Here is a 21,492-nt window from a genome sequence, read left to right as displayed (position 1 = left end):
CTGTGACTCTCCTACTGGAACTTGCTAGGGTAAGTATGTGGGTAATAAATAAAGATTGATTTGTGAAATAATAACATCTTATAGAATCTAACATGTAGAAAGAATTATAATACACGGCACCAATAACAGTAAGACATGTGGTAGGTAGTAAATGTAATGAAAGGATTCTAAGATCCTTGCATTGTTCAGGAGAAATAAATAATTCTAATTTATATTAGAGAAATTTTTATAAATCAAAGGTGTTTGTCATAATCACTTTGATAACACTAAAGGAACAATAAATCAGTGTATAACTAGCAAGCTAATAAGAGAAAAAACCAAAATAATAAAAAGAAAATTAATTTTAAAAAGGCAAGAAAAGGGAGAAAAAAGAATATAGAACATATCAGACAGATAGAAAAGAAATAGTAAGATGATGGCTTTAAACCCAAATCTCTGAGTCACTACATCAAAAATAGAATAAGTAAATTAGAAGTCAAAAATTTTAAGAACTGAATGTAAATCTTCAACTGTATGCTGCTTTCAAGAAATACACCTTAAATATAAAGATACAGTGAGGCTAAACGTAAACGAATAGGAGAATTATACCTGCAAACTGTAATGAAAAGAACCCTGATGTACTTATACTAACATCAGACAAGGTAGTCATTATGACAAAAGGCTTTACTAAAGGTAAAGATAACATTTCATAATGTCAAAAAGTCAATCTGCCAGAAAGATATAAAAATAATAAATTTGTATGTCCTTAATAACATAGCCTCAAATATATATGACAAAAAATGACAAAACTTAAAGTGGTAGAGAAATAACCAGAGTAGAAGATTATGAAATGTATCTCTCAGTAACCGATAAAACAAGCAGAAAAAATATCAGTATAGGTATAAAAGATCCATACTCTGCAATGAACAAATGTTACCTAATTGATATACATAGAAAACTGCAATCAACAACTTCAGAATATAGATTTTTTTTTTTCCCCAGTGCACATTGTGTGGAACTCTTTAGAAAAAGACAAGGGAAGCAGGAGACCAAGATCTGGCCTCTGTAATAGAATAAATAACAGATACAATTATGTCTGTCTTTCCCCCTTGTGTTCCAATTCTACTCTCCTATTGAGTGCTGGGGGAAGGAGGTTGTTTAGCTAGAGCATGAGAGATACCGTTCACTTTGGGTATTATGAGTTAAATGTAAGAGTAGAGACCAGGAGACTCAAAGGTCTAGTTTGTTATATTCTATTCCAAAATAGACTACACATTCCTAGATGTGAGATGGCTCTAGATGAAGCAGCATTTGTGGTGGGAGGGGGAAACATGCAACTAGAAAGGGAGAAGATGAGGAAAAGCATATCAGGCAAAAGTTGGATACACAGAATTGACACCAAGAAATTACTAAGACAGAATATGGATATTTGGTGAGGATTTTTAGCTTGTCCCCAGACCTTATATGACACTCTAGGGTGTGTTCCTCTGCTTTCTTAAGCTATTTCACTGATAGTAGTGGTTTCCTTTGTACCTTATTTTTGCATAAGGTATATCTGCCTTCGAAAGTATATATAACACATACAGAAAAACTCTGGGAAGTTAAACATCAATGTTAATGGCCGTTATAAGAATGGGATTTGTGATTTTTTTTTTTTGCTTATTTGTATATACTGACTTTCCTAAAATAAATAAGCATGCATTATATTTGTAATTCCTTTGTTTCTGCACTACATCACAGTACAAATCTTTTTTTTTTTTAACAGAAACCAACCTCAAAAACCCACAGACCTTAGTTTGATCTTGAATCCAAAAAACTGAAGCCCAAATCACGTACAAGTCCCAGGACACCATCTTGTGATGGAGTTGCAATCATAGCAACTGTGTTTTCTCTGTTAGCTGGATCTGAGAACATATAAAGCTTAGTGTGACTATAAAGCAATCCTGAGTTTTCATCCTACAAACACCCAAAACGTATACATTCAGGAAGTTTTGTCTTTCAAAGAAGCTACTCTGCTCATATCAGTTTTGAGTTCCTCTGACAAAACAGTCTTCAGAGCTGGTTGAGTAATGCCAAAAGAAAATCAATTTCATTATAATTCATAAAAACTCCTACGTAGTCCACAATCTTACTCTTCTTTTTGCTCCTTGTCTCACTTCCTTCTTTAGCTAAGTTTTATCCCTCCCTTCTTTGTACTCTTTATTTTTACTGCTACTGTGTTTGACTAAGACTTTAAGGACCTGTTGAAAACCTGGGGAAAAGAGTGTGGGAAAGTGTTCTGAGGCTGAATAAAGACTAGGACTTGGGGAGCGGAACTGGGAGGTGGCTGGACAGTTTGATTGTGAGGCCCAAAGGTAAGGTGACATTATAATTTATCACCCCATTCTGGAATACTTTTGAGAATGAAAGGGGACATGATTAACAATTATGCCAGGTCAACTGGGATATGCAGTTGCCCTGTGGATTTAGGGAGCAAGTCAGGGAAGGCATCTGACTAATATCTGTCCATTTGGGTTGCCTTTAGGGCAGAGATGGGTGTAACTGGCCTGGGGCCATAAATGTGAATTGCCGGATATAGAGGATAGCTTCTATTTGAGGATAGAGCTGTCATTACATTTGATCATTGATTCATGTTTAATTTAAGGAACCCTCATTCAGTAAGAAACAGTTACATTGAATTTCTTGGAATTACTTCTTATAGGTTATTAAGATTTTATGACCACTTTACACACTTGTGGATACTCCTTGGAAAGAAAAATATTCTCTAGGTATTGTAACAGTACCACCCACCTGCCTATATTCTGTCACCATCTAGGACTCCATTATAACCCTGGGATTTTCACATCTCCTCTCCTCCAAAGACTAATAAATGATTAAACAACCAACAAAATCCCTCTAATTGTGTGATCATTCAGTCTAAGTTGTTCCTTCAGTCACTGCCCTATAGTCTGATCCTTTATCTTGTGTTTCTCAACTTTCGAAAAGCTACAAATTCATTGAGTTTGTTGGCTTTTCTACTTCAGTTGTTTATTGTGCCAAGTCTCCCCCATGATTCCCATGGGAATCAGCCTATAACACAAGTGCCCCCGCTATATATGTTAAGTATTGCTTTGTTTTTTAAGCCACGGTTCATAACACACATTTTACCCAACTCAAGAACTCTATAAACTCCCTTTTGTAATAGTTTCCAAGGTAACTCTCCTATCTATGGCACATACTTCTAAAAGAACGTCAGTACAGCAGAAATCATTTCACAAAAATTTATTGAGCTCCTCTTACTAGCAGGGACACTAGTGAAATACAGGCACAATCACACATTTCCTGACCTCAAGGCTCCCACGTTCTTGCAGTAGGTGTCAACAAATAGTCACAGTAGACTGTGCTAAATACTGGAGCAGAGGAACATATGCACAATGTTGGAACAATGATGAAACAGAGAGACCTGGGAGATCAAAAAGTTTGGTTGGCAGGGAGTTAGAAAAGGCCTCCTTTAGGAAATGCTTGTGTTGGGTCTGGAAGATTGAGTAGGAAGGCCTTTTTTTGATTAACCATCTGCTTATTTTAAATACTTATTTTTCCCTGAATAAAATGGATTAATTACAGGTAATGACAGTGCATCAATCTTGCCTCTCTTGAGCATAGGTCTTTATTATAATCTGCTTCCTAACAATCCTGACTGTCAAGATCATAAACCTGTGGATTTTAAGGGATGAAGAGTGGCTGGGCGCCTGGGTGTTCAGTCAGTTAAGCCTCTGCCTTTGGTCAGGTCATGATCCCAGAGTCCTGGGATTGAGCCCAGCGTTGGGCTCCCTGCTCAGTAGGGAGCTTGCTTCTCCCTCTCCCGCTCCCCTTGATTGTGCTCTCTCTCTCTGTCAAGTAAAGGAATACAATCTTTAAAAAGAGAGAGAGAGATGAAGAGTTGCTTAGAGACTCCTATAGGGGCTGCCACATGGATCTTTTGGAGACTCTGATGAAAGCAAAACTATAGACCTCATCTCCAGAAATGTACATATGCACAACATTTTGCATGAGATTTGGAGATTATCACACCATTTGGACCCACTTAGCAGCCCTAGGATCTCAAATTCAGATCCTCTGAGCTAACCCAATCCTTTTCCTACAAGGAACAAAATAGGCCCAAGGAGGGAAAGCAGCCAATGTAGGGGCTGAGGGAAGACAGAACCCATGGCTTCTGATGCTCAGACATTTATGCTGTTCACTCCACTGCCTCTTTAGATATCATTAGATTTCCTTTGCCCCCAAACTTCCATGTGTGGAGCCTTTGAGATCGGAAGAACTTCCATAATACCTTGTATCCTTCCCTTTGTAAATGGAATCATATCAGAAGCTAGCCAAAGTTTGCCTTGTACTTACTGGAGAACAATAGGTACAAAGCTGAGTTGGGGACGTTTATTTCTCTTTTTTCACAGACTGCCTCAAAACCCAGAACTGAAGTTAAAATTAAAATGGCTTAGTGATAAAAGTTTTTTCCTTTATTTTCTTTCTTTCTTTGTTTTAGAGAAATCAACTCTAAGGCATAGTCTATATTTAGACTCTGAAACTTAAAACTTTATTCTGCATTCCTCTTTATAACACCTAAAAGATCCCATTTGAACTTACTCTGCTCTGTAAACCTTTCAATGATCTCTGACCAAAAACAATAAAATTCCATCCTGACCCAGGAAATTTGTCTGATTTGTGCCCACTCAGTTTTTCAGTTTGGAACAGGATTCTTACTCCCAATCCAAATAGAAGCTGTGAGAAGAGAAAGAGGACCCAGAAAGCCTTTTCTTCTGTGTGAAAAGGCTTGATCCTAAGTGGAGCAATCAATGAAAGAAAAGGGCTCAAGCTGCAGCCTACAAATTTCTTTGGGTTTAGTGTGCTCAGGATGAGGTACAGAAATTACATAGACCTGCAGACAGACATGGCATAGAAGCCACGAGTATATGCATTCTATCCATAAAGGTTTTCCTGGGTACTTGCTAAGCTATTCCTTCTGTACAATCATCTGCTTTTCTACCCACATGGATGTAAGCTCATATTTATTTACACTTTACTCTATGTGGCAGCTACTGTTCTAAACGCATTATATTATTTAATCTTCACAACTCTTTAAGGTCATCTTATTACTATGCCCATTTTATAAATAAGCAAACAGGTTTTCAAGGGCCAAGTAACTTGGCCAAGGTCACAGAACTTGTAAGTCACGAAATTGAACCTCAGATAAAAATACCTGGCTTCGGTAGCTGGGTTTGTTGGTCCTGCTCTGGTGAAATAAATAAGTAGGCATACACTGAAGACTGGGAAATGCATACTGTAGGTTGGTTCCTCAAGGCAAACATTTTTCTAGGTACCATATTTTTTTTTTCACCCAAATCTGCAGCCTTTCTCATTGATGCAAGCCGGATGGACACATGGACTGGACAGAGAATTTCTGGCAGTAAGAAGGCCGAGGGGAAGAGACAGGGCGGGAGAAAGGTGGGGGCATGTTTTCGAGGGGGGGCAGAGAAAGGCGCCCGCTAGCACCGAGGAGCTGCTGGGCCCGCAGCGGCCCGCCACATCGCCGCGGCCCGCCCCCAGCGCCGTGCGGCCCAATCAGTGGCGCGGCCTGGCGCCCCGCCCCTCCGCCGGGGCCATATAGGCCTCCGCCTGGCCAACCCCCTCACCGCAGTAGTCGCTCGCGCGCTGAGCTGCGCGACTCCGAGGAACGGCGGCCACCGCCCCCTGCGCGTCGCGTTCCCTCCTCCCCACGTACGCCGCGCCGCCAGTCTTCAGCCACCCGCGGAGCGCAGCCGCCGGCCTGAGCCCCCGCCCGCCTCCTTCCTCGCCTCTGTGTGTCAGCCGCGGGCCGGAGCGATGCGGCTGGGCCCGAGGCCCGCGGCGCTGGGGCTGCTGCTGCTGTGCGCTGCGGTAGCCAGCGCCGGGGACGCCGAGGAGCTGCACTACCCGCAGGGCGAGCACCGCAGCGACTACGACCGTGAGGCGCTGCTGGGCGGCCAGGTGAGGTGGCCAGGCCCGGGGCTGGGAGGGCCCGGCCTCGAACCGCGGCTGCCGCGGGCTTTGTCCCGGGACAAAGAGGGGCGGCCAGGCGAGGCCTGGCCCGGGCGGCCTGACAATGGGGTCCGGGCGGGGCGCCGCTCACTCTCTGGGGGACCCCGCGGCCTCTACGCCTGAGGAAATAGCGCGGCCCGGGAGCCGGATCCCTTCCACCCTCCCGACACGGGGCATGGTCACTGAGGGTGTGTAGGAGGCAAGGGCCTTGGAGAGCAGGTGTGGGTCACCCCAAAAACCCTGGGCAGAGAAGGCTTCTGGTAGCCTTATTTTTTTTCCACCATTTTGCCCCACTGATAGTAATGCTTTATCCCTCTGTGTATCGCTTACCCCCCCCCGAAGGAAGAAGTCGATGAATATGTTAAACTCTCCCCCGAAGAGCAACACAAAAGACTGAAGTCAATCATAAAGAAAATTGACTTGGACTCAGATGGCTTTCTCACGGAAAGTAAGGACGTCCTACATAACTAACAATGGAGAAGTCCCTTTGTAGGAGACAGAAACACGAACATTTAAGCAGGGCTGTCTGTTGCGTGTAGATTGCTAGTGTTGCAACAAATGAGAGTGTACTGTGCGAAGGGGAAAAAAGGACATGCTGAGTAGGTTGAGTAGGTTTATATCTGAAAATCTTTAGATATAGGTCCCAAGTAAAAATCAGGACTTTCTCCAGTAATATATAAACATCGTTGACTCAGTCGATATGTGCAAGTCATACATTGAACAAACACTGTATTCCTCATAAGACTTTTATCAGTGTCAACAATATGTCAGAAACCTTCTTATGGCATGACATGATTTATTGCTCTTTTGATATGTGTTTCATTAGGAATTTAAGGATTTGCACCTTTTTTTTAAGTAGAAAAAGACCTATTGCATGTGAATTTATGATAATCACAAATTATTACAGCTGGTAGGGGTCTTAGAATCATCTTGTCCACCTCTCTGTAGAGCTGAAGATCCTGAAGTCCAGAGGGGTAAGTGCCTTTCTAAAATGAGTGGCAAAGCCAGGACTAGAATCCAAATTTCTTGCTCTTAATTCAGCTTTTAATATCCTTCACTTAAAAAAAAAAAAGTCTGAGGGGCACCTGACTGGCTCAGTTGGTGGAGCATGCAATTCTTGATCTCTGGATCATGAGTACAAGCCCCAGGTTGGATGTAGAGCTTACTTTAAAAAAAAAAAAATCTGAGTGCTCTTAGGTAGTTTCTCCAGTCAGAAATGAAATGCACAGAATATTAAAAGAATATTCAGTTGCTTTGCAACTGTCTCTCCTCATTGCTTAATTCAAGTGGTGAACCGTATCAACTTTCCAAGTTGATCTTCCAAAAAAATTCAGGAGATATTTTGCTATAACTCTTACACTTACCAAATAAGGACTGAAGTTGCTGGAGAGAGAACTGCAAACTAATTGGTAAATTTAAGATGCATTGTCAGTAAAATTGGTGCCCTCAGGAATATTAAGATTTTGGTTTCTCTAAATAAAAACAAAAGCTTTAGACTGTAGTTGTCCACTAAGAATAGGTCTGTCCATCTTTGGTTACCCTAGCAAGCACACAGAAAAAATTGATTTGGAAGACTGTGGTACCTGTCTGTAAGGGCCTGTAAATATTCAAATATTTAATAGTAAACTTTAAAAAATTTTAAAGTTAAAAGGAACTTAGTTCAAATCTTCATTTTACATATGAGAAAAAAACTTGAGAGGGCAAACTTACCCGTTACGAAAGAACTGAAGTGTGAACCCATGTTTCTGGCCCCTTTTCCATTCTGTATTCTATTATGTGACGATGATCTCTTTAAATAAACCAGAAGAAACCCTCATTGTACTTGCAGGACCCTTCAGAGAAGTTTGCTAATTTGCACTTTAAAGTCCAGGACTGGACTCAGGTTCTTGAAAGAGAACAAAATTCAGTGGAAGGAGTTTGGACTTTGGAGCTAAACATAGGTTTGAATCTGGATTCTGCTACTTACCAGCTGTGAGTCCTCAATTCCAAAGGGCAATTTCTTGAACTGTAAAATAGATTAGATTAGAAATGGAAATGGAAAATGATAAGAATTGCCTTGTTTTGAAGATCAGAGACAACATATGTTGTCTGATATATAATAATTGTTCAGTACATGGTTGCTATAATAATTGTAATTCTGCCTTAATTTAGAGTTTCAGGAGAGACAAAGTGTCTTTACTTTTCTATTCACCTGACCTCCCCCAGACCAATAAAGGGGTACCACTCTTTAAACCAAATGGTGTGTTACCTTTAAACCAAATGCTGTACTCTTGCTATCCTTGCAAATATTCATGTTCTTCTCCCTACGACCTTTTTTCCATAATGCAGTGTAGTAAATATCTCTGAATAGATTTTTTTAAAGTTGACCTGAATGTGGACATTAGAGATTTAGAAACTTTCCCCCATGTCTTCAGGTACCAAGACAGAGCTATTGCAAGAAGGGCTTAAGTCATAAATGCTACCCATAACTTTTGTTAAAATTTTCTCCAGAAGTTTTATGATGGTTGAAGGACATATACTGTAACAATGTTTCTCAAACTTCAGTCACTTGAATACATTTTCACAATTTAGGTCCTAGCTACTTACCATCTATTATTTCCTTAATATGGTTTTGATTCAACTCAACATAAAATTTATTTTAAAGGTAAACTTTATATTTCATAAATGGAAAACACTTTTCTAATACATATTAGAATAAATAGGTCATTATTAACGTATTTGTACCTCTTGAGAGATCTGTGATAGTTAGCAAACATTATCTGCAATTTTGTGGATGATAATTTTTAAAAGTCAAGTACTATTTTGGCCAAGTGGTAATTCATTTAACAAATAACTGATTGAGCCAGGTACTTTCTAGGCATTTAGAGTACCTCAATGAACAAAACATACCCAAACTCTACTCAAAGAGTTTGCATTCTATTTGGATCACATATTGTTATATTCTTGGACTCCAAACCACTCTCACACCTTCTACTCCTATTTCTATGGATACAACTGGGCTAGTTCTCATTCAGTATTTGAAAACACTCAAGATTTTTGTTTTCTTTTAGAGAAAGTTTAGAAATCTTCACTTCTGTAAATATCACAATTATTGTCAATATTCATTTGTGTTCTGGGAAATTCTCACAGGCGAACTCAGTTCATGGATTCAGATGTCTTTTAAACATTATGCTATGCAAGAAGCAAAACAACAGTTTGTTGAATATGACAAAAACAGTGATGGTAGTGTGTCATGGCATGAATACAACATTCAGATGTATGATCGTGTGATCGACTTTGATGAGAATGCTGCTCTGGATGATGCAGAAGAGGAGTCTTTTAGGCAGGTGAGTACCAGTGCGCAAGTTGTTCCTTTTGATCATATCAGTTCACTTTTCCTTCCTGCGTGAATGAGCACAAGAGGGCCTGAGCTCATAGACTGGGGTTGCCTTGTTCTCTGGGCAGTCACCTGTTCCACTTCACTGGTCATTTTGATGATTTCCTTTCTAGCCAGATTTTGACTTCTTATTCTGCACTACCTAAATTATCCTTGCATCTGTTTTTCTCAGCGGCATCATTTGTCCTCATTTCGAGTTGCTTTTTAGTGTATTTTGAATACATATCTCAATATTTTATTTTTTGTTATTGAACTGTTTTATATCATAGTTATTAAGAATATAGAGGCCCATTCCCATTTTTAAACAGATAGTTTTATATAAAATAATACAAAATTTTTTAAATTGTAATAAAATACACATAAAATTTAACCATTTTTAAGTGTGCAGTTCCGTAGTGTTAAGTACCTTCACACTGTTACACAACCCATCTCCAGAACTCTTTTCACCTTGCAAAACAAATTCTAAATCCATTAAACAACTCCCCATTCCTTCGCCTATAGGCCCCTGGCAACCACCACTCTACTTTCTTTCTCTGAATTTGACTCTTCTTGGTACCTCATATAAGTGGAATCATACATATTTTTGTCTTTTTGTGAGTAGCTTACTTCACTTAACATAATGTTCTCATAATGTTGTAATGTGTGTGACAATTTCCTTTTTAAGACTGAGTAATATTTTATTGTGTGTATATACCACACTTTGTTTATCCATCTACTGATGGATACATGGGTTGCTTCAACTTTTTGGCTGTTGTGAATAATGCTGCTATGAACATGGTTGTACAAATACCTCTTTGAGACCCTGCTTTTAATTCTTTTGGGTATATGCCCCAAAATGGAATTGCTCGATCATATAGTAATTCTATTTTTAATTTTTTGAGGAACTGTCATATGGTCTTCCATAGATGCTGTACCATTTAAAATAACTCATTTTTGAAGATTTAGTATCACTCTGAGTTTTGTAGATTCTCATGGTTTAATTTGTCAAAATTAAAAGATGTCTTGTTCTAATGCTTCTAAAGCAAGAGGTGAGGAAGACCATTTTTATTTAGGAATTAATAAGAACTTTTAGTAATTTGTAGGAACTTTTCAAGACAAAGGACTATAAGCTTAAGAAATTGCTATTTCAATACTTCTGTATTTCAAAGGTAATTATAAAGACGTTTTATATTTAAATAAAGATTTTATTTTATTTATTTTAGAGAGAGAGAGAGCATGTGGGGAAAGGGAGGGAGAGGGACAAGCAGACTCCCCCTGAGGGCAGAGCCTGATTCAAGGCTGAACTCAAGATTCAGATGCTTAACTGACTGAGCCACCCAAGCACCCCATTATAAGGACTTTTTTTTTAAAGATATGTTTTTATATGTGGAAAAAAACAAAACTAAACACCTTGTAGCAAACTGTTATTCCCAAAATACTAGTCAAGAGTGCTTGGAAAACATTTGAGCCTCTTCTATTCCTTTACTTATCCCATTGTGGGTATCTACCTTTTAGTTTTTGTTGTGGCCATATTTATCATTGTACATGCTGTTTATTTTAGAATCATATTGGCCACTTGAACTCTATAAGGCCATCACTAACACAAAGTGGATTGCTTTTTCTGCTAATGATTATGCATATGCTCTGCATATGCCACCACTGTAGAGTTTAAGGGCTTCAGCCTTGGAGCCAATCTGCCCAGCTTCACATCCAGCTGTATAATTTAACAGTTGTGTAGTTGTGGGTAAGTTATTAAACTTCCTTATGCCTTAGTTTCCTCATATCAAAAAAATGAGGATAATAGTATGGAGAAATAGTAATATATTTATTATACTATACTATTAAATATACTATTGTAGCAGTTGGGCTGGTAAACAGTTCTCTGTTGATTTAAGAGAATATTGTTGAAGAAAGCATGTGTGATTCACATAGGTTTATATTTAATATTTAGTACAGAATTAGCTTTTTAAAATTGTTGAAGCATTGGTTATATCAGTTTTAGATTAGTTAAGATTCCTTTTCACTTTTTTCCTCCTTATTTGGGTCTTCATCTTACAGCAGACTGAAGAGAGTGGAAATCAGTCTTTTTACTACTTAGTGCTAAAAAAGAAACAAATGATAATGAGATTTGGGATTTGTCTGTCTAGAGATATCCTGTAGGAATTAATTAATCTTAAAAGCACCATTCGAGTTCTGTGACTTTTCTAAAACCAAACCATGGTATGATAGTATGACTTCCCTGCTAAGTAACAAGAGAAGTTAAATACAGTATTTAAAAATCTTACTAGAAAAAAAAAATAAATAAATAATAAAATCTTACTAGAATCAGATTATAATTGTGTCCTTTTTTTTTTCCTTTTGGCACCCAAAAAATTTAATGATATCCCATCAAAACAGAAATATGTGTGTTTGGTTTCTTGAGTCTGTATTCTTGGGTGGGTGTGATTAGTAACAGATGGTGGTGTTGCAAAGAAAATACTCACTTTGAAGAGATACAGGACTCATTAATATAAACTGCTTTTGAACAGTTTTTGTTTTAAAAAAAGTGTCTGGTTCTAATACTGTGTTCACCACCCAGGTACTCAGTACATGTTGATTATAAGACTGTACTTTTTAAGAATGAATTAGATAGATCTTAATAGTGTTAAGGAATTGATGGATCCCTAAAATGAACACTTCTCAATGGGAGTCCTATTGGTTATTCTCTGACAACCCAGGAATATCCCTACATGAGATATTATCTCATGTCTCTCTTCATGTCTCTACATGAAGTCCTAATCATAATGCTTTATTAGAATTTGATATAAACCCCCTAAAATTGGACGTGGGGTATAAAGATGAACCCAGAAACTTCTGCATTATTCTTCAAATTAAAAAAGCAAGGATGAAGAATGAATCAGTCTTAATCAAAGTTACAGACTTAACATTATACCATAACTAACCAACAAAAGTAATTGGATACCTAAATAAAATAAATTTTTTCTATATGGAAGCCTATTAACAACAACAACAACAAAGGGGTACCTGGGTGGCCTATTCAGTTAAGCTTCTAACTCTTGCTTTCAGCTCAGGTCATGATTTCAGGGTCTTGAGATGGAGCCCCCTGTCAAACTCTGCACTCAGCCAGGAGTCTGCTTGAGATCCTCTCTTCCTCTCCTTCTGCTCCCCCCCCATACTTTCTCTCAAATAAATAAATCTTAAGATAAAATTCAGGCATCAGTGCTCGCTTCGGCAGCACATAACTAAAATTCAGGCATCAAATTTTTTTTTTTCATAAGTTTCCATGTAGAAAATGGAGATAACCTGTAGTAAGGACCCTCTTGTGCTGTGAAATGCCTGAAAAAGCATTTCTTTATGTAATGATGAACAATTATAGTTAGCACTTTTAAGCAGGATAATTAAAGTTTAGGAACCTACCTGGCAAAAAGTTCAGTTGGTGTAACTTCCAAAGCCAGCTGCTGAATGTGCATGTTCAAGCAATATTTATTTATGTAAGATATAATCTGGTATGTGGCTAATCAGAATTTTTAAGACCTAGATTTTTGTTCTGGTATCACACATTATGTATTTCCTCATGTAAAATCATTAGTCTACCAAAAGATGGCAGATTTGTGCTTCACAGGTTTCTGTTACAATATGAAAATAAATGATTATGGTTGTTTCTACCTTTTTACTACTGTATGTAGCACTTTCTGTTCTCCACTGGAATATGGTATTTTTACACAGAAGAAAAAAAGTGTGCTGAGGTTTTATGAAACTGACAGCCTTTTTTGTTATCTTTTGCCATTTTGGAAAAACAGTCTTTCTGTGTATTGGCTTCTTTAATTTGAGTTGCTCTTAAATTATTTTCTTCAAATGACCATGAATAAAACTGCTTTTTAAAATCTCATTATTTAATCTTATTTTAAAAATCTGAGAAATGTGAACCAGAAAACTACTTTCCTTAATTTTTTTTAAAAACAATCTGAGCTTGCTGAAAGAGATCCTTTCTTTCCATAGGCAAATTTGGCCAAATTCAGCTCCCACTGCTGAAACATGGACATTTTGCTCCAAACTGAAGGGTTCTTTCATAAGGAAATCTAAGCACTTAGTATTTTGAATAGTGGTTTATTCAAAAAGAACTTGATGGACTCAACGAAGTATCTCAAATTCTTGTTTGTCTACCTCTCCCCGTGTTAAACCCCTGAACATCAAGTGTAAATTATTTGGTCTAGTTATCTGAAATTAAGAAACATGAAGTTAAAAGCAGCTATTTGGAAACAAGTTTGTTGTTGTTGTTGTTGTTTTTCTGTCATGATTTGGTAAGTATAACTGGCTAATGGAAATGGATGGTTTAAAAGATGAATTCTTTGGGGGAAGAAGTGAGCCTCTCCACTGTAAATCAGTCATTGTAAAAGAAGTAGTGTTCAGTAAATGATGGCCACCTAACTTCTATTCTAGAAAACTGAAAAGAGCATTTCTTTTCAACAGTGAGACACATAAATTAAAAGCTCCTAAAATATTTGAAATTGTGTGTTTTTAAATGTGCTGTTTAATACATGTAGTTTATAGAGAGTTTTTCCCAGAAATACTCAAAATGGAATTTATGCAGAATTAGCAATATAGCACTATTGGCTTCCAAGGCTCTTGATTACAGAATTACCTTTGAAAAATGCATTAAAAGCAGCCTTGTCCCTAATAGCTACTATTTGATTTACTACTTGAGCATACTTTACAAAAAGAGAAGAAGGAAGATTTATTTAACCTCAAAATAGGTCCACTTCAGCTTTTGATATTTATGCCTGAACATACGTAATTATTAGCACTATAAAGAGACTACCAAGAATAGACTTCCAAATATTAGATACATATACCAAAAGTATTCTCACATGAGGACTGTTTTTCTGAAACCTGTTAACATTTTTGCAGAGTCATTCCAAGGACCAGAAACAATTTGATAATGGAATATCAAGAATTAACACATAGTCTGAATTTATTGCTTTTTGGGCATTCAAAACAGCTGAGATTGTTAGAGTGTGCAGTACTATAGAAGAACAGGGAGGATCAGAGTCCAACCTATTTTAGCTATATTTCTGACATCCCTCTCAATAAATCATTTACTTTCCGTTCTCTATCAGTAATAATAATATGTAACATGTGATGTATTATAGTTTTTAAATGCTCAGGTTTACTAATTGCTTGATAGGGGTCCTCATCCCAATTGCTTAATAGAGAGTTTTATCCCGACTTTATAGTTGAGAAAACCAGAGAGGGTAAGCAATTTGCCCTAAGTTAAGCAAAATGCCCTTGCCACAACTGGTAAGTGGCATTGCTGGAATTCAGATCTGCATCTCTGACTCTAGAGTCTGTCTCTCTATTGCTTCTCATAAATGTTTGTGATTTTTCTAACCTACCTTCAAGAGAACGATGTGAAGGAAGATAAGATAATGTATGAGAATGTACTTCAGATTTCACATAGTATGTAATTTTCAAAGTATGTATAATGATGTTTCCATGTGGGTGAGATCTTAATCATGTTCAATGTTTAATTTTCAAAGCTTCATTTAAAGGACAAGAAGCGATTTGAGAAAGCAAACCAAGATGCAGGTCCTGGTTTGAATCTTGAAGAATTTATTGCTTTTGAGCATCCTGAAGAAGTTGATTATATGACGGTAAGGAAGAAAAGTTTTAAGAGAGTTCTTGAGGGACCAAAACTTTAAAACCTGTTTTTTTCTAAGTCATTAAAATGAATTGTATGGGGCAACTGGAATTTTTTTTTAATTTTTATTGTTATGTTAATCACCATATATTACATCATTAGTTTTTGATGTAGTGTTCCATGATTCATTGTTTGTGCATAACACCCAGTGCTCCACGCAGAACGTGCCCTCTTTAATACCCATCACCAGGCTAACCCATCCTCCTACATTCCTCCCCTCTAGAACCCTCAGTTTGTTTTTCGGGGCAACTGGAATTTTAAGAGACAGCAAGATCCAAAGTTCTCCCCACTTAAGATAGGGGTGGAAAATGGTTTCTGGTGGTGGGGTGAGGGGTGCTGATGAGAAGGTAGAAGGTATATCTCCATCATATGGAGGAAGAAGGTAAATCTTCCTGGCTGTTTTCTCCCACACAGCCACATTACCTTCATTTCCTTCCTTTTTGTAGCTTTCAGACTTTTCTCTGTTTTCCAGTATTAGTAACATCAGTATTTCCTGTTTAGTTTACAACATCACTTGCAAAAACTTTGCCTCTGGGAAAACTTACCACCTTTGGATCCCTTTTCATAGGATTTTGGGGGGTGATGAAGCTGCTACTGACTAATGTGTTTACAGCAAGAGGCAAAATGAGTCCTCCTCTCATCCCTTTAGTACTCAAAAGAAGTACCAGTTCTTCAGAATTTTTGTTGAACTCTAGATTTAAGTCAACAAACATTGATTAAGTCCCTACTATGACTTGGCAAGCTTCTTGAGAAGAGAAACTGTCATGTTGGAGAGTAAAGACTAATACAATAAATAGCTTTGTAGAAAATAGACTAAATATTTATATTAAGGTTTATTGTCTAGCCTCAGCCTCTAGCTGTGTGGCTTCGTTCTCTGGATATTTCAGGGAGGGAAGATACAGCTTTATGTTAAATGGGTCATGGTTAGAAGCTGCTGCCTTTGAATAAAAAGGCTGCAGATAACATTTTTCTCCATAGTTCAGTGGCAAGATATGACTGTTGCCACCACTTTTGCCATTGAGGCTTCTGGCTTCTCACTTGGCACAAAATACACAACCTAATTTTAGAACAGTGCAGAGAACAATTTGTTCAAGTGCCAAAATTAAGTTGAGACAAGCTAATTGCACCCTACCTAGCATGGCAGGCAGAGCATGATGGATATTGATTATCTGGGGAATTAAGGAATAATTGACTTGAAGACTGGGGAGGGGAATGACCAGTGAAAGCAATGAAATAATTTAGGCATACCGTGCTCTGGCCCGAGAGCACGAGGTGGCAATGGCATGAAATGAATATGAACATCGTTTTGAAGGAAGCACAAGCAGGAATGTTGACTGACTAAATAAGTATGAGAAGAGAAAGGAAGAGTCAGAGATGACTCTGAGGTTTTGAGCTTGTGTAAAATGATTAAAATGGTAGTACCTTTGACAGAATGGGGTGTGTCAGGATGGGAAAGGATGTTCTTTGATTGTGCCGAGTTGGAGTTGATTGCAGCACATAAGAGGTGTGACCATAAAGTGGTGTCTCATTTAGAGCAGCTTCATTAATTCGTATTTACCTTAATTTGTTTTGGTGAATCACTTTTTCATTTAAGGATATATTTGATAAAGGAAAAGGCAGGGTGCAAGATCAACTAGGTGATTTTGATTTAGATTAAAAGTTAGAATTTAGAGAAACTTTCATTCATAAAGTTCCAAAATTTATTTTAACCATGGCAACATTATTGAAATAAGTCTGTTGTTTCCCAAGAGGATTACTTGAATGGAAGAATAGTCATTTTAATCAGGGATTCTTAACTTATCTTGGATCAAGACTCCTTTAAAAATAAGGAGCAGTAGGGGCACCTGGTTGACTCAGTAGGTTAAGCATCCGACTCTTGATTTCAGCTCAGGTGATAATCTCAGGGTTGTGAGATCGAGCATAGCGCCCAGCTCGCACTGGGTGTGGAGCCTGCTGAAGAGTCTCCCTGTCCCCCTCCCCCCACACCCCTCCTTCCTCGCAGTCACGTGTGTGCACACGCGCACTAGCTCTCTCTCTCTCACAAAAATAATAAATAAAAATAAGCAATCTATGGACTCTGTCCCAGAAAAATCACATATGCTCATATACACAAAATATGGGATAATAATTTCAGGAGATTCTCAGATTCTCTAAAAGTAATTTTTGGATCTCTGGTTAAGATTCCGATTTCTATATATAAAATCTGTAACATTTGATTTTTTAAAAACTAACAACTTGTATTTAAGTGTTATTTCATACAGATATAAAGGAGGCCCTTGGGTTTGGCTAGAATTGGAGACTTTTGAGAATATATTTTCATTACAGTTGTGATGCTAGAATCCAGGTTGAAAGGTATTTGGGTGGCAGCAGGTAGTGAGGAAATGAGAATAATAAACGTAACCTATAAGAGACCTGGCATGGGAGAAAAGAAACCAGGATGGCAATTAAAGCGTGCAGGGGACTTGAATGTGTTTAAAGGCATAGAAGAAGGAGCTAACAGAGAAGAGAGTGGAGCCTTAGGAGAGGCCAGAGTTAAAAATGAAAGAAAGCACTCAGGAAATGAGAAAGGATGGGATCTAGGAAGACTGTTCAGGGCTTCACTCTAGAGAAGGGGGAAAGATAATTTTAATTCTTGAGATTGAAGGGAAGGATGAGAGGAATAGGCATAAAAATAGAGGTAATTAAAGGGGAGAATGCAATGCTGGTGAACAGGCATTTCAGAAGCCTTTGTACCTTGTTTGGAAAAATGGGTGGGTCTTTGCCAAGAGCGTATTTGGAGAGTGTTTTGGTAAGACTCAAAGTGGAGTTTTCAAAAAACAGCTTTAGAGTATATGTTAGGGAAACTGAGGCAGAGACAGACTTCCAAGCTGCAGTGAAAGCCCACTGAAATGGGAAAAAATTAATTTATAAGGATTAGGTTTGTATTTCTGTTTCTCTTTCTTTTAGACTTTATGATTCTGAAATAAAGGAGAACGTGATGTGGGTCTCCTGTGCAGGGTGGAGACTGGCAAAGTAAGAAAAGTTAGAAGATACAGGAAGGTAATAAGAGAAGAACTGAAATAGCTGGCCATTAAGCAGGTCATCTTGGGTCCAGTATAACTAGAAATCATGTAATCTTGGGGTTAGAGAGGACTGGTTGATAAGCCATGATAAGAAAGAGGAACAGATTTGGGGCAGTTTGGGGTGGGTGGGGTAGATTTGGTGAAAGAGGAAGCAGGGAGGTGTAGGTTTATGGGGCCTGGCACCTTTGCTTTAGATCTGGAGGCAGTTCTGGGCAGAGGGATCCAAGATAAGGGTTCTTTTAGGGTTGTTAATGGACTGGAGGGAAAGTGGAGTTAAGGAAGAGCAGGGTAGTAGGAGGTGTCCTTTTGGAGAAGGAGGGAAACATGCAGAAAATAGGAGTTTGAGTTTAGTGCCGAGGTTGTTTAGGAGGGTAAAGCGGAGTTCTTGCTAGTAGAAGCTTAAAGATGTTGAATTTAAAGCTACTCAGTACTTGTGGTTTTATTCCTGCCTCTAAATTCCACTGTTTAGAAAGATTGTCTTGCAAGAATGGACAACAAAAATGATTATTCCTAAAGAAGTTCTATACTGGAATAGATTCAGGTGGTGGTGGGAAAATTTTGTGACAAATTGTTTTATTTTGTTTTTTTATGAACATGCAATAGGAATTTGTCATTCAAGAGGCTTTAGAAGAACATGACAAAAATGGTGATGGATTTGTTAGTTTGGAAGAATTTCTTGGTGACTATAGGCGGGATCCAAGTAAGTACCCTGGGTGTGTGGAAGGAGGGAAAAAAGCATGGAATTAAAGAAGAAAGGAATTGAGAGACAGTCTTGCTCATTGAGAGCTGTGTTTGACAGAGGAAAATGGTACAAGAAAGAGGTGCGCCTGATTTCTCCTTGTTCTCCCAAGTTAGATACAATACAAGCAAAACAGAAGGACTCACAGCTTACGTGAGAACATGGTCTCACTCACTTTTAGTTCCACGTCCGGATTCAAAGATTTTTCTTCCTTTTCAAACAAATAATGTCATTCTCAATTCAAATGGGCAAGAAAGTAAAGGTTGATATTTTTAAACAAAATCCTGTACCTTTGCATAGATCTTAAAAGAGAAAATACTGGTGTAGAAGGTGTCTTACTGAGTGTTTGAAATTTGAGGAGTTTGCATATGCAGCTTTTTCTATTCACGGCTGTCTTTTCAGACAGAATTGTTGCTGAAAAGCATCACTTCCTGTGAATTTCACTTTAAAATTACACATGGTATTACTTGCTAAGCACATGTAGGAAGCTTTATATAGTCACACGATGTACATAAAAACATTACCCAGCTCAACTGTGGGAAAACTAGATAGCAGTTAACAGACTTACTAGTTTGTGATAATACACATCGATTTAAAAACTCTGAGCATCGATTTAAAAACACTTAAGTCTAAAGACTTAAGTGTCACTTTGGAAAATCATATAGTGTATACTTATGTCAGGACTTGTCAGATAAGTAGATCTGTTTCATTGGGCTTCCTTTACGTAGTAAGCTTTAAGTTCATTTCCTTTATTCTAGGGACGTACCAAACTTCTTATTGGATACATGTTACATTCTTGTGATATTTATTGTGTTTTATTTTTGCCATTAAGCAGCAAGTGAAGATCCAGAGTGGATACTGGTTGAGAAGGATAGATTCTTGAACGATTATGACAAAGATACTGATGGCAGGCTTGACCCCCAAGAGCTATTGTCTTGGGTAGTACCCAATAATCAGGGCATTGCACAAGAAGAGGTGAGTGTTACAGAATGACTATATATACCCTTTTTTCTCCCCCAAATTAGGTGCTAGTGATAGGAAAGGAAGTTCAAAGCCTTAAGCTGAAGAAAGAAGTATTAGAGTTGATTGTTTAGGATCTGTGCATTGCTATTTCTTGACTGAAATCTGTGAGCTGTTTTTAGATTGTCGGGGAGACAAGGAAGTTAAGATTATATCATGTATTAATTTGACCGCACAGTGAATTGAATAATTAAAGTTTATAATTTACCTAGCGGGGCCCAAAGTGGGTTACGTTAATTTGGCTTAACCTTGAGATATCCTAAATAGGAGTTAAGTAGGGAGGAGGCAGAACCTAGCAGAAATTAAGAAAGAAGATAATGAGAAAAGCATAGACAGCCCTGGTTATAATATGTAATATTTTGAGATACTCAGACAGTAATGAGTACTTGGCATACCTGAATGATTTTGACAAATCAAATCACATCGAAACGTGAACATCTTGCTGAAAATACTTACTATACTTGATTTATTTTGTTTTAAAGGCTCTTCACCTAATTGATGAAATGGATTTGAATAGTGACAGAAAGCTCTCGGAAGCAGAGATTCTGGAGAACCAGGACTTGTTTCTTACCAGTGAAGCTACAGATTATGGCAGACAGCTTCATGATGAATATTTCTATCATGATGAGCTTTAATCCCTGGGTAGATCTGAATAGAATACTGTCTTCTTTTATACCTTGTTACCAGCTTTACTTTTGTGATAAAATATTGATGTTATATTTTACACTCAAGTCTTACCACAATCAAAATGATCTTAAATGTAGATTGTAATTTTGGCCTTTTAGAAGAAAAATGAAACAAAACCTGGTATTTATTTCAAAATGTATTGAAGAAATAAAACAATATTGTGCCATATGACAAAATCCTAAATATTCCATCTGTTTAGTACTGTATTGTGGGATATTTGAGTTCTCTTTCCATACTTGAAAAAATGGAGGATTTTAGAGATGCCTGAACAATGTTATTTAAATAGTATGTGACTGAGCTATCAATTTTTCTTTTGTTTTAAGTAGATTTAACTTGGGAACTGACAGAAAAGACATTGTTTTTAGATTTAGCATTTTGTTTTAAAACCTTTAAAGGAACCTTTAGAAAGGACTTATACCTCACATTTTAATGTTGAGAAGTTCTGCTTACTTTTAAAATGGTTTCTATAAAGGGTTTTATTGTATGAAATAGAACTTTATATTTTTGCATATATATAGATAGTAATTATATTTAATGTGTAACTATAGCATTATGGTGTGTGGAATTTGACATTGTCCAGAACTCTTCATTTTTGACTGATTAAAAATGAAATGTCCTATCTTTTTATATGTTTGTTTTTCTTTGATCTCCCAGATAAACCTAGAATTTAGAATAGGTTTTGTTGAATTATACATTATCTTACCTTATCCATTCCTATATTTGGGTAGTGAGTGTTCTCCAACCTTGAATTATTCTTGCTGCATATTATTATTTTGGTTTTTTTTCCTTTTTGATAAAAGAATCATATTACAATTGAATGTATACCTGACATATTTCAGTTGCTGTTGTAACAAATGTGGTCTTGCTGATTGGTGCTAGAAATGATCATAAGAATTACACA

The 21,492-nt window shown here is 37.5% G+C and overlaps 1 protein-coding gene across 2 annotated transcripts; it reads left to right on the top strand.

Annotated features, from left to right (window-relative positions):
• The first annotated feature begins 5,659 nt into the window (after window positions 1-5,659).
• On the top strand, window positions 5,660-21,170 carry RCN2 (reticulocalbin 2). Of its 2 annotated transcripts, none has more exons than XM_028092689.2 (7): window positions 5,660-5,979; window positions 6,373-6,478; window positions 9,160-9,356; window positions 14,923-15,036; window positions 18,749-18,845; window positions 19,720-19,859; window positions 20,387-21,170. In XM_028092689.2, exons 1-7 carry the CDS (start codon window positions 5,836-5,838, stop codon window positions 20,537-20,539), a joined length of 951 nt encoding a protein of 316 aa, XP_027948490.1. In that variant the 5' UTR covers window positions 5,660-5,835; the 3' UTR covers window positions 20,540-21,170. The 2 variants fall into 2 exon arrangements, with proteins under 2 accessions (XP_027948490.1, XP_027948489.1); XM_028092688.2 differs by having other exon boundaries at window positions 19,717-19,859; window positions 20,387-21,169.
• The last annotated feature ends 322 nt before the right edge of the window (window positions 21,171-21,492 follow it).

This window comes from Eumetopias jubatus, unplaced genomic scaffold, assembly GCF_037043125.1.
Source record: "Eumetopias jubatus isolate StellerSeaLion01/CBP00866 unplaced genomic scaffold, mEumJub1_p1.0 scaffold_7, whole genome shotgun sequence".
Lineage (NCBI taxonomy): Eukaryota > Metazoa > Chordata > Mammalia > Carnivora > Otariidae > Eumetopias > Eumetopias jubatus.
Note: the sequence above shows the minus strand (reverse complement) of the source record. Positions and strands in the feature narration are given on the sequence as shown.

Excerpts from the sequence above, each read along its gene's own strand:
- RCN2 (XM_028092688.2), top strand. The coding sequence starts at position 5,836 with ATGCGGCTGGGCCCGAGGCCCGCGGCGCTGGGGCTGCTGCTGCTGTGC. Across the intron at positions 5,980-6,372 it reads AGGCGCTGCTGGGCGGCCAG|GAAGAAGTCGATGAATATGT; the intron begins GTGAGGTGGCCA and ends CCCCCCCCGAAG. Across the intron at positions 6,479-9,159 it reads AGATGGCTTTCTCACGGAAA|GCGAACTCAGTTCATGGATT; the intron begins GTAAGGACGTCC and ends AAATTCTCACAG.